Source organism: Chaetodon trifascialis, chromosome 7, assembly GCF_039877785.1.
Source record: "Chaetodon trifascialis isolate fChaTrf1 chromosome 7, fChaTrf1.hap1, whole genome shotgun sequence".
NCBI lineage: Eukaryota > Metazoa > Chordata > Actinopteri > Chaetodontiformes > Chaetodontidae > Chaetodon > Chaetodon trifascialis.
Window position 1 is genome coordinate 8,942,685 of NC_092062.1, and position 12,211 is coordinate 8,954,895.

The 12,211-nt window shown below is 41.4% G+C and overlaps 1 protein-coding gene across 1 annotated transcript; it reads right to left on the bottom strand.

Moving 5' to 3' along the window:
- Positions 1–282: 282 nt before the first annotated feature.
- On the bottom strand, positions 283–11,920 carry dpys (dihydropyrimidinase). Its single transcript, XM_070966252.1, has 9 exons — positions 11,654–11,920; positions 9,185–9,343; positions 8,801–8,980; positions 6,906–7,095; positions 6,512–6,668; positions 6,053–6,194; positions 4,994–5,136; positions 1,963–2,170; positions 283–804 (listed from the first exon to the last, which is right to left on the bottom strand). Exons 1-9 carry the CDS (start codon positions 11,903–11,905, stop codon positions 745–747), a joined length of 1,491 nt encoding a protein of 496 aa, XP_070822353.1. The 5' UTR covers positions 11,906–11,920; the 3' UTR covers positions 283–744.
- Positions 11,921–12,211: the final 291 nt, after the last annotated feature.

Consider the following 12,211-nt stretch of genomic DNA (forward strand, 5'->3'; position numbering starts at 1 on the left):
TGCAAATAGAGTCAATCTGGGTCAGCAAAGGAAATCTTAATACTTGCATGCATGTCAGTGCATTTTAATGACTATTTCTTCAAAGGGAAGGATGCTTTTGGGTGAGAAACACCAGTCCTGTTACCAATGGCAACAAACATTTTGGAAAAAAGGGTTGAAAATTAAAAAAGCAACAGAAGAATCAGGCACATTTACAATTAAAGTCAGTTTTTAAAAAATATTTAATAGTAACACTTACACGTAATATGTGCAATTATTTAATGGTGAACGCTCCGGTTTGTGATCACGTCACATGTTTTTTAACTTTGAAATCATGCGTAGTAAGCCCTGTTTTCATCCCTTGGTTGCATAATGGATATTGGAGCAAATCTAATTTTCAGCAGCACAGTGGTTTCTACTGACCTGTGTAATGAGCTGAGCTGACCTGGAAACATCACACTGTTGAACAAATATAACAAAGGTATTATCTGCCAACAGAGCACTGGCCTAAGTGTTGATCAGAGCTGACCTAACGATCAACACCACCAACACCTGTACTACACACTGTGATTAAAATGACTGAACAATGTGTGTATAACTAGCAGAAATACGTCAAAGAAATCACATGGGAAAAATGTAGAAACCACTCAGAACAGTTTTATCAGTGAGGCAGCATTCAGTTGTTTTGACTTTGGTAGCGCCTGGTTTGGACCGCAGACACACAGCTGGAGATTCAAAGTGCCTTTCATGTTCTAGGTCAGTTCTTCATACAGAAATGACTTTGCCTTCATAGGGTTCTCTGATCACAGCTGTAGGCTTCCCCACCTGTTGGCCAAATACAAAGCAAAAAGAAAGGTTGAGTGACCTTTGTGTTCAGTAACTCATCAGGATCTAGTTGCTAAATTCAATGTAGGTCTAAATCTCTGTTCTCTGAAAGGCGCTTTGCACATAAGCAGTCGTTCTGTGTCCCCTGTTTCATGTATGCTCATTTTATGAACAAGAAATGATGAATTAACAATATAAATTAAACAAATACAACTAACCCAAGCTATCTTTATTGTTGGGCTGCATTATAATCACTCCCCCAATGACTCACTCACTATTCCCTGAAAAGTTTGGAAAGTAGAGAGTTATATAAGAAGGTCGATACTGCTGCTAGAGCCAGAAAGCTTATCTTAGCTGACAGAAAAGAAGGATCTGACCTGGATCTGGTCCAAAGTTTAAAAAAACCTACTTGTTTGTATAATTTGTGCAGGAAGTGAAGAGCTACAATGACAATGACTGTTTTGGCCACTTGGGGGCAACAACAACACTGACACACTGGTAAATTACCTACTAAGATGATATGGTGAACTTGTTAGCACAGTTGCCTATTTACACATACGAACATTAGCATTTATTTTAAGTAGTGTTTCTGGCCATCGGGCAAAAGAGAGTCCAATATTCACTCTCTCTCAGCTCTGTTTTTTGCTCTCCACCAGCTCCTGAGGGAAATATGTGGTACCTTAGTGGCTAAAGGCTCCACTATGCTGACCAGCTACTCGCTAAATGTGTGTGATGTAGTGAGAATAAGATAAAAGAAACAGTAACAATATGGTCCATAAATCCAAAGCAATGATGTGAAAGTCAGAATGGTCCTGTGGAGTGAAGTCTAGAGTCTGGTTTGTCTCTCGGAGTGACTCACTTCACATTACACACAGTCATCTCATAGCCACTTTAATAAATACTTACATAACTATGTACTGAACGTGCTATTGGTACTATGTATGTTGTTTCATTTTAGTTTTCAAAAAGCGCATTTGATTTTTGACATTCAAATAAAATGGCTGATAATTTCATGCACCAAGTAGCAAATAGGGAGTGATTTTGGACACAGACTTGAAGCCCTCAGTTTGAGGATACCAGTGTTGGGTGTTTTTTTTACTAATTTTACTAAGTGAGGTGCTATTTTCTACAAATGAAACTTGTGGGGGCTTGACTGACCTGCTCCCTCTGCTTGATTCTTTTGTAAACAAATTCAGAGAAGGGCTTCCTGTGGATGAATCTGCCGTGCCCTGGTGACACCTTCAGTTGTCCTTCCTCGTAGACCACTTTGCCTCTGGAGATGGTGACCACAGGGACACCGTGGCACTCCATACCCTCGAAGATATTGTAGTCCACAGCCTGGTGGTGGGTCTTGGCTGATATCTTCCTATCGAGACACAAGATACAACTACAGGTTTGCAAACAGTTACTGACAGCTACTTTAGAACCAAACATCTTGGTCACATGCAGCCTTTGTGGTAAAGGAGGTAATTGCTGCATGCTTTCTGAATAGCAACATAGACCTATTGTGAAACCTTAATGCATTCTGTTCTGCTCTGAACCTGATTGATTCAGGCCGAGATGTACTCATACTGCAGCTTGCTTACTGTGCAGCAACAAGCAATATAACACAATGTATTATTTACAACTTTTGCACATGTGACGCTCTCCTCTGTCAGGCTGGAGTGGGGCGCTGAATAACAATGAGCTTTGATGTAGAGACACAAGACAGACGTCACTTTCAAGTCTTCACCCAAATAAATTTCGGACTGCTATAATCGAGTTTATTAGCAGTTATGATTAAAATACTTCAAATGATTTATCTAAAAGCACTCATGGTAAATATGTCTCTGACAGGAATAAGCAAATCTCATTATTCAATACTGTTGCTTGTACTGTGCTATGCTACTGCTATGATCTCTCTCCAACCACATGTAACCAGTGTGAGTCCAATCAAATACCATTCTGAGATACTCGTACTTTGCTGAAGTGTTTTCATGCTACATATTCTATGGTATAGAAGGCATTATTGTTGCTACTCTCGAACCTCCAATCACAGCTTCTTAGCAGTAAAAGGAAAAAGCATTACTCCATTTAAGTTGATATGGAAAACCTGTTAGCAAATAGTTACAACTCATCCAGCAGATACAGAGCAACATTAGCTTTTAATTGAATATATTCCACTCTCCTTTTAGCTCACTTTGTGGTCTCCACCCCCTCCTGAGAAGAATATTTGGCTTTTCAGCAGCATGCACTGGTTTGAAATGATGTTAAAAATGGTGAGAGTGAACCAAAACTGTGAAGTTATGAACCATAAAATCAAAGCAATGAGCTGAAAGACACAAAAATACACTATGGAGCTGCAGGATCAGGTGATATATCTCTGGAGGTTCATCTCCACAAGAGACCCTTTTCACATATAAGTAGTCATGAATGAATGAATTAAAAAATGTTTTAAGTAAAGAACCTGTACTTCCTGCATGCAGTTACTAATAGTAGTGGTAGTAACTTATTGCAATTTCTAGCACATTCTCATTAGAATGGTTGAAGGGCTTTCTGGAAAATGCAATAATTCTCTTGGAGAGTAAACCACAGTACAGATTGATGATGTCTCACAAAAATATCATATCTAGGTGAAAAGATTAAATCAGTGAGCGACAGTGAAATAAATCTGACTCAGCCAGAAAGACACCAAATGTCTTTTTCTTTTTTTGGGAGCCCTCATTTCCCCCATTCACACATGCACATTTCCTGTTGATTTGTAAAGCCTACTGTGCACTGACAAAAACAAGATGTGGCCTCATTATTCAAATAGCCTAATTATGAGAACCAAGGCAATTGACTGAGCTTCCGAGTCATTTCTGGTTATGCAACTGTTTGTGGCCCCTGGCCTCGGATGTTACAAAGCGACACTTGCGCTGAGGGCAATTAATTACACAGTTTCACAGATGAATTCACGGCTGCAGCAATCAAACATGAGATGCTCTCATGCTTGAAAGGCACTATAACATCGATGGACATGCACACATGGTAAAGACAGAAGAAACACAAACAGGTGATGTCCGAGGATGACAGGCCCGAGAGGATCAAAACACTGTCATCTCCTCCACAGTGAGAAGGGTGAAGGTATCAGGTCTATGTTACCAGTGAATTCATTTACAGCAAATTACACTGGGGTGTAATGTGTTCTTCTCCAATTCACATCAGTGACTTCCCTGAGGGGCTCAGCCCAGATTCTCCAGCAAACAGTGCAGTGCAGTTCTGGGTTATATAAGCCTGAGTGTGCTACAGTACGCCAGCTACTGAAATGCAAACTGTCCTCTGTGTCTGCATCTGTGCATGTGCACCGCAGAAGAGCACATTGTCCTCTGCTCCATATCTGGGACTTTGTGAGAACGATCAGGAAAAGGGAAAGAAACAATCATGTGATCAGCTTTTATATACAGCCATATGATACTCTGAGCCTGAAAATAGCCTTAATACTGTGTGTTGTGTACTATGAAAATTGGTTTAGCTCCCACGTGAAATGTTCGTCATCTTTAAGATCCTCACCATGACCCATCAGCATCATCCCACTGATGCTGTGCGCATCTACCTTATGTAAGTGAGTAAGAATCGCTCTTAAAAAATAACCAAACATGGTAAAGGAATTAATCATCCCGACAGTCTTTTTTGATGACTGATGAATGTGATTCATATGCAAATTGTGTTATGCTTTCATTTGCAGCTGTAGATAAGTGATGACATAGTGTGACTTTTGGATATGGGCACAAACGTAATCAGCTTACGTTAGTGTGTGTGTGTGTGTGTGTGTGTGTGTGTGTGTGTGTGTGTGTGTCTGTGTGTGTGTGTGTTGAGGTGGCAAAAGATGACAGATGCACCACTTCTCTTTTTAGCCGCCTGTATCTACATCCTGTAAGCTTTACTGCTAAACTTTATAAACCTTATCGTATTCAACCGAATGCTTGACACCCTGGAGATGTGCTTTCAAGTTTGCCCAGTGTTTCAGGAGCACCATCTGCAGTTGAAGCTGCTGATAGCACTGGCAGAAAGGTTGAACTTGCTGCGAGATAAGAGAGCATTCAGAATGCGCGATGGAGCTGAGCACATCTCAAACTGTAGACACACCCAGAGTCCGAGAGCTTACTTTTCCTGCTCTATTTCAAAAGCTTCCTGCCATACTGCTGAATGACTGGAGTCGGGTCCTCACCTTGTCATCTTGGGGTCCCATATAACCACATCAGCATCTGAGTTGCTGGCAATACGGCCTTTCTGTGGGTAGAAGTTGAAGATTTTTGCAGCGTTGCTGCTCGTGACAGCTACAAATCGATTCTCGTCCATTTTGCCGCTGTGCTGAGAGGAGGAAATGCACAGAGCAGTCGCTTTGAGTAAGGGGCCACAGTGGATGACAACAAAATACAGAATTAGCAGACCAAAGGTCAGTGTTTAACTGTGCAGCAGGCAGCTAATTTTCTGCCAAAATATCATCTAATGTGTGATGTGTAAGCACTGTTGCAAGTGGTAAATCTTTGCAGTGGCCTTGGGGCAGCGGAGCTGAAACACCATCTTCAACAACAACAACAACGGTGAGAAAATGCAACGTCTGCTCTCTGCAGCAGTCTGCAGCTGCCAGAGTTTATTGCCTTTCTGTTTGCATTGGAGAAAAAAACAGAAGTCCTTGTATTTCAGTTGAAATAATACGAAAAGAGCAGAGTTAATTAGAGTTAACACTTTTAAAATAGGACGCATTTTTATGTAACCTGCATGATGAAAATGCATGTGTGCACCACTAAGGATTAAAAAAATGTACAAAGGACCCTTGCCCACTGTTGTGGAGATGCATATACAGGGCACCAAAACATGACAAATCTTCGTGACTTGACATCAGCAAAGGGGCCCCCGTAAGAGGCCTGTAATTTTAAGTGATGCATATTCTCCCAATAATCTGGCCTCCATACATGATGAGTCAGCCTTGATTATGCTTCACAGTAAAAAGTGTCAAGCTGACGTAAGATACATCCAAAGCAAATAGGGACTTTTAATTCAAAAAGCTCAATTTAATTTGAGGTTAAGTTGTTGCTCGCTGTGTTTTATGCATCTCTTTACTCAGCCCACTGCCTGATCACTGCCAACTGTGTAACTACACAGATAATGACGGGAAGCTGCCTAGTAGCTGCCAGATAGCTCATACTTCTGCTGTTTCAGACTTTGACACAGTCTCAGTGTTGAACAATGTCTGATAAATTGCGATCATATCATTCGGACGCACCACTCCTTTCTCCCAGATGACAGACATCCTGTCCTCCACTCCGTTCACTCCGTTGGGGATCTTGGTGAAGTCGTCTTTGCCGAGAGCCTTCTGGCACACTGAGAAGGTGCAGTTGTCTGTCCCCGTCACACTGAGATCATCACTAGCACATTTGATAGACAGATACATGTATGGATGAATGACAGAATAGATGTTAGAGTGAACAAATGAAAATAGAAAGCAGTTACAATTATTTAGTCATCACTGAGGCTCAGTTAATATTCAAAGTTGCCCATTTGTGTAAATTCCAGTCTGTATCACTCTGTCACGTCAGCCTCAGCATCTTTTCCTCTGTACCCCTTCAATGCTCTTCCAAAAACCAATAGCTCAAATAGATGAGTTACAAAAACACTGGCGCTTTGTAAGACTTTTTTTATCTGCAGTGACATTATTGGTTGCTACGCTTTCAGTTCCACCTACTTGGCCAGCAGGTCCATGAGATACCCAGGAGTGCTGGGGTCAGGTCTGAGTGGAGGACCCATGACAAAGGCAGCAGCATGGGCCCACTCGTTGTGCCAGTAATGTGTACCGTCAGTGCCCAGTCCAGCTGCAATGGGCTCCCCGAACACGACACGACCTGCAGAGAGAGAGAAAAAACACTAGAACTAAATTGAAGCTTTTCCACTACGACAAGAAAAAAAAAGTAAATGGTAGTGCTGTTTTTTTCTTTCTAAGCATAAAAAAGAAAAGATATTGAATATCAAGACTGAGCATGAAAAGTGACTGGCTTTGGCCTTCAAAAGGTCAAGTGTAGGGCTATCATCTCTCAACCTTGCCCTATTCCAACAGCAGGCGGCAGCAAGCCCACACTCACCATCTCTGCGTGCATTAGACACCACCTTGGCGGCAGATTTGCTCATGACATGGACCACATACAGCGGGCAGTTGACAGCGTGGGCAATGGTGATGGCCCGCTGGGTGGCCTCTGCCTCCACCTCCTCTGGTCGACACAGCTCATGGCCCTCTGGTCCTGTGATACCCAGAGACAGCATCTTCTTAGCTCCCTGTTGAGTCCCAGCAGGAATGGGGACAACAAGACAGCATAAAGGTTAAAGGAGAAGGATGGATAACAACGGCACAGTATCCGTCCAACAGAGTGGGGACAGACTTTAACTAACATAACTAAGCTAAGATTACAAGGAGAATATGAAAACATGAACCAACAAGTCAACATGGTGCTTTAAAAACACTTTAACCCTTGTGTTCTGTTGACATTGGCTTTACTTCCTTATTGTTTTGGGAAAAACATTAAAGTGGTGACTCTTTTTGCCAGAGACTGGGCAATGTGATGAAAATGATAAAATATTGGGATAACAATAAAGTATTTCCAGCATATTACAACAAATAAGGTTTGTATGTTTTATGTTTCCATATGTTCAGTATGAGTATGTTATACTACATAGTAGTGCTACTATTGTCAACACCACTCACAAATACAGAGAATTGTATTTGACTGTGTTTTACAGCTGAGGTCTCAGAGAACCCAAAGAAAAGTAAAGCATCAGTTTCTGGAGCAGACTTTTGAACTATGTGATTAGTTCAAAGTCCTGTTTAAAAGCAGCTCTCATTAAATTAGGAGAAGAGGTATCATGAGATATTAACCTGATTGGACAGTGTTATGTAATGTATGTTTTTGGCTGCCACTGAGGGCCCAAAGGACCCAAAACAGAACATTTGCATTAACAGTATAATTCATGCTTACTACACCTTTAACACATTTCCGACTGTCAGCATTAATCATGTGTTTCCCACCACCAGAGACCCACGTTTCATTTTTTTAGGCATTTGCTGCTTCCTAGTGGTCAACTGTTGTCATGACATTTGAAAAATATAAATTCATGAAAACTGGAAACATACAGGTCTAACAAATACCATTAATAATGATCCCTGTCCATTATGGCAGTTAGCCATTAATAATTAATTATAAAATTAGAATACAAAGGCCTTGGAACCAGCACATGCTAATGGAAAAGGCATTAATGTTACTAACTACACTGGCGCTTTTCTGGATGTGACAAATGAACCTTTTTTGTGACAATCCTAAAGCTTTTCTAAACACTTGCTCTCATTGCTACCACAGACAGTGTCCGTGGACCTTGAACCACCTTGAACATGCAGGGATAATCAACACGTCCCTTCAATCACAATTTTCAGAAATTCTCAAATATTAAAATGCAATTTGGCATTTTCTTTTACAATTACTGTCAAAATGTCAACTCTTCCAAGACAGGATGCAGGTCTCCTATAGGAAGAAACACTTAGCTTCCATCATGGCTAAACATTAACCCACTCTTGTCTCTGGACTGTGGTGTGTTTACACGTGGAAATTATTTACCTGATCTGTCCTCACCAAATCTGTCCGGATAAAGAGGACTGCAGCATGTATGCTTCTCTACTAATGAGATGATTAGGACTGATCTTGTTGAGATTTGAGTTGTTGGTCAGTTTTGCATGACTGTCCATGCAAGGAAGAATGACCAGTGTGAATGTGAAATGTGTTGAGTCATTAGAGTATTTGTTAATGCTCTTATTATATTACAAACACTCTGATTGCACTATAACAATCCTACTTCAAGAGGACATCAACAGCCTGAGAGTGGAAATCACATGCTAACAAAAATGGGAAAAACCAAACATCAAAGCAGCTCTTCAATACAAGTAACTCTGTCCTCACTGAGTGAACAGGTGATCATGTTTGCTCATACTGACCTCTGCAATCAGGTCTCCATTCTCAGCATGCACCTGAGCAATAGCGCCGATCTCCTGACACTGGGAGAAGGCAGCGTACAACTCAAAGTCCTGCAGCATGAACACATCTTTATAGGCCATAAACATCTTGAAGGAATTAACTCCCTTCTCTTTGGTTAGAGTCTGCATCTCTTCTTTAACCTGGACAAGAGAAAGGTTTGGAGTCATTCAGTGACCATGTTTGTGATATATCGCACTGAAAAATTGGGATTGTGAGGAAATACAAATCCCATTTGACAGTTCTGACTCCAGTGTATTTGAAATTGACAAATGTGTCTTTGATGTAGCCCTTTGCCAAAATACAATGTTTTTTTTTCTGTATTTATGAATGATCCACTCATTCACCTTGTCGCTCCACCATGTGACAGCGACATGCAGCGAGTAGTCGCAGCAGACCTTGGGGTCAGCTGTTTTACGCCAACGGTCGTAGGCCTCCAGAAGAGATTTTCCCTTTTGGGGGATGACAAAGTCCAGGATCATTGTTGTTCCTCCTGCTAGAGCGGCCTGGTGAGACACACGTTACCACACAGGTGCAAGTTAAACATTTATGTCTGAATGCCACCAGTGCACTGATGCCTAAAATAAAAATAGCAAAAATAATTTGAAGAACAATTTATTGTCCGCTGAGGCTTAGAGGAAGGCTAGTAAAAATCTTTTACAACTTCATTTTGATAATATTTGGATAAACTGTCTATCAAAGATAAGATGGTATATGGATACATGCAGGTTATACTGGATGAAAACAGATAACTGTGCAAGAGTACAGACATTATACACAAATGTTTTCATGTTGGTGGATTTCACTTCACATTGCTCAACATATTGTTTTAACCTATGACACCTTTATCAGCACAATGTCAATACCAGTGTCACTCAGAAAATAGCAGAATTGTTTTGTAGACTTTTTTTGTTGATACCATCGATACGACTTAAAACATTCTAAAGCTCATTATGGTGAGCACACTGACAGGGACAACACATAATCTGATTAAGTCGCCCGGACAGCATCCGTGAAGCTATGTGAAGCTTGCAGTACAGTGTTGGGCTTTGACGGCTGTTTCACAATGACGACCATTAGACTGCAGTTTGATGTGTTGTTTAATCAGTGTTGGATGAGAATTTGCTTTAACTGCTACATGTTCTTTCCATTTTGCCACATCAAAACATTTTGCAGTGTTGTGAGTGATGCATTCAGACAGCCACTCTCTGGCCCCTTTGCTCCTCTGTAAGATGCTTCATGTCACTCTTACACCTCAATTCTAAAACCTGTGACTGTCATACTGCTGATCACAAGCTGCTGATTAGTATTTGATTTATTGTGATTCACTTGTACAGCGGCCTATAAAACAGTAATATACAAGGGCGTGGAGTTTCGATGTAAAGCAATATGCTTGTGTGAGGCTCTTTGTTAAAAAACATGCCACCCCTTTCATACATGTAAGCTAAGTCAGACGAGTTCAAAATAGACTTCAGGTTTACAATGAAAAAATAATAATTAATTTTGAGTTTGTACTTTGTACTTTTTTACACTCTACTCCTCAGGTCAGAGGCAACTCCTTTCATTTGATATCTTAAGTTGCAAGGTGGTCTGCAGATTCTGATTGATTATACAAAACATAATCAACACATACATTTTGATGCATTATTCTATTTCAAGAATTTAGCTGCAAGCAGTGATTCTGGGTTCAAACCCTTTCTCAGTGATCAGAAGGAAGCAGCTCAGCCGGCTAAAATAAAAGCTGCGAGCAACAGTAGGCTTCACGAAAGTGAGCAAAGTCACTAACAGCGACAGTGACAGTGACTGAGACCAATCACACTCTTCTTTCATCGTCACAGAGGCTGCAGCATTTCAATAAGTTTGCACTCAAACTTGTCCCAGCTTCATCAGATTTGAACGAAACTCAGTGAGCATGTTCAGGAGACGTCTCCAGTGCAGGATGTCTCCAGTGAGTTAAATCAGGACTGCTCAAAAGCATCTTGAGTTATGAGCAAATTTGGCCAAGCCCGCTTGCATCAGTCAACACAGTACTTCAGATTTTGGTTAATATTTGCCTCCAGTGTCCACCTAAGCTAGACTGTCCACTGGGTTCTGGGCAACACATCTTTGGTATTTTTGATGCCTCCTTTAAAACGTGCTGAAGATACTTCAGTGGGCCTTTTCTCAGAAGATACATACCAAGACTGTTTCATGAGTTATGGCTCTGGCCCTTGTAAACCTTTTTGGTTGGTGGTGGCCATGTTTTTCACCATGTGGATAGAGTCAAAATCCATGTTACTGTTTATCAAAAAGTCTAAATGGTGCAAAAGCACATTGAGTGTGTGAAGCAGTTAAAATCAGCTCCACCTTTTCCAGCTGCAACATTAAAGCGATCAATATGTATAACCCAATAGCATAATAATAAAATACATTATTCAGAAATGGGCCATTCTACATAATGAGTACTTTTACATTTGGTGCTTTAAATACCTATTGTTATGCTACTACTTATGCACTTTTACTCAAGCAAAATTTGCTTGGTAAACGGTGGTCCTGCTACTTTGACTTCATTAAAAGACCCGACTGACGTGACACAAGCAGGATGTAGTGATGAAGATGAATATGCCTCTGAGACTTATTTTCAAAAGGCTTTGTAACTTTAAATAAATGTATTCATACATTCTAGGAAATCAAACAGTAAACTAGATGAGATGATGATGAGAAAGCGCTCAACTTCTTTTATTACTTGTCTGTCTGCGTCGAGCTTGACGCACTTGGATGTGTCAGGAGCTCTTCCTTTTCTAGCTGGTGTGAAGTAAAAGAAGCGTCTTCTTCACCTTGGTACCTATATGGAAGTCGTCCACAGCCTTTGTGCCCATGAACGCCAGCTCCATATGTGTGTGCGTGTCGATGCCGCCCGGTATCACCAGTTTATCGGTGGCATCGATGACTCGCACTCCACCTGGGATCTGAAGATCCAGCCCAACGTGTATTATCTTCCCATTCTTGATGTACACATCGGCGATCACGGAGCAGTCTTCATTCACAACTTTCCCTCCTTTTATGAGGATCCCGCTGGGCTCCGCCATTCCTGCTGAGCAGCGCTCACAGAGTGCTCCAAGAGTTTGTGCGAAGTGAACAGAGGTGACAGCAGACTGGCCTGTCTGTGCACTCAGTACTGCTCATGAATCTCACTGACGCCTGGTGGTCGGCTCCAAAGTTCATGTGAGTTGTGGATACAGGCAAAGTTGCAGGATAACAGCAGTGTGTGTCGGACACCGCCTTGATCTCTTCCTTACAAAAGGCTGCAGTGAATTGGTCCGCCTCTTGACGCTCACAGCACTGAGCTGGTTTCCTGGTTCTCTGCGGTCAGATGATCCAGCTGGATGTGGAGT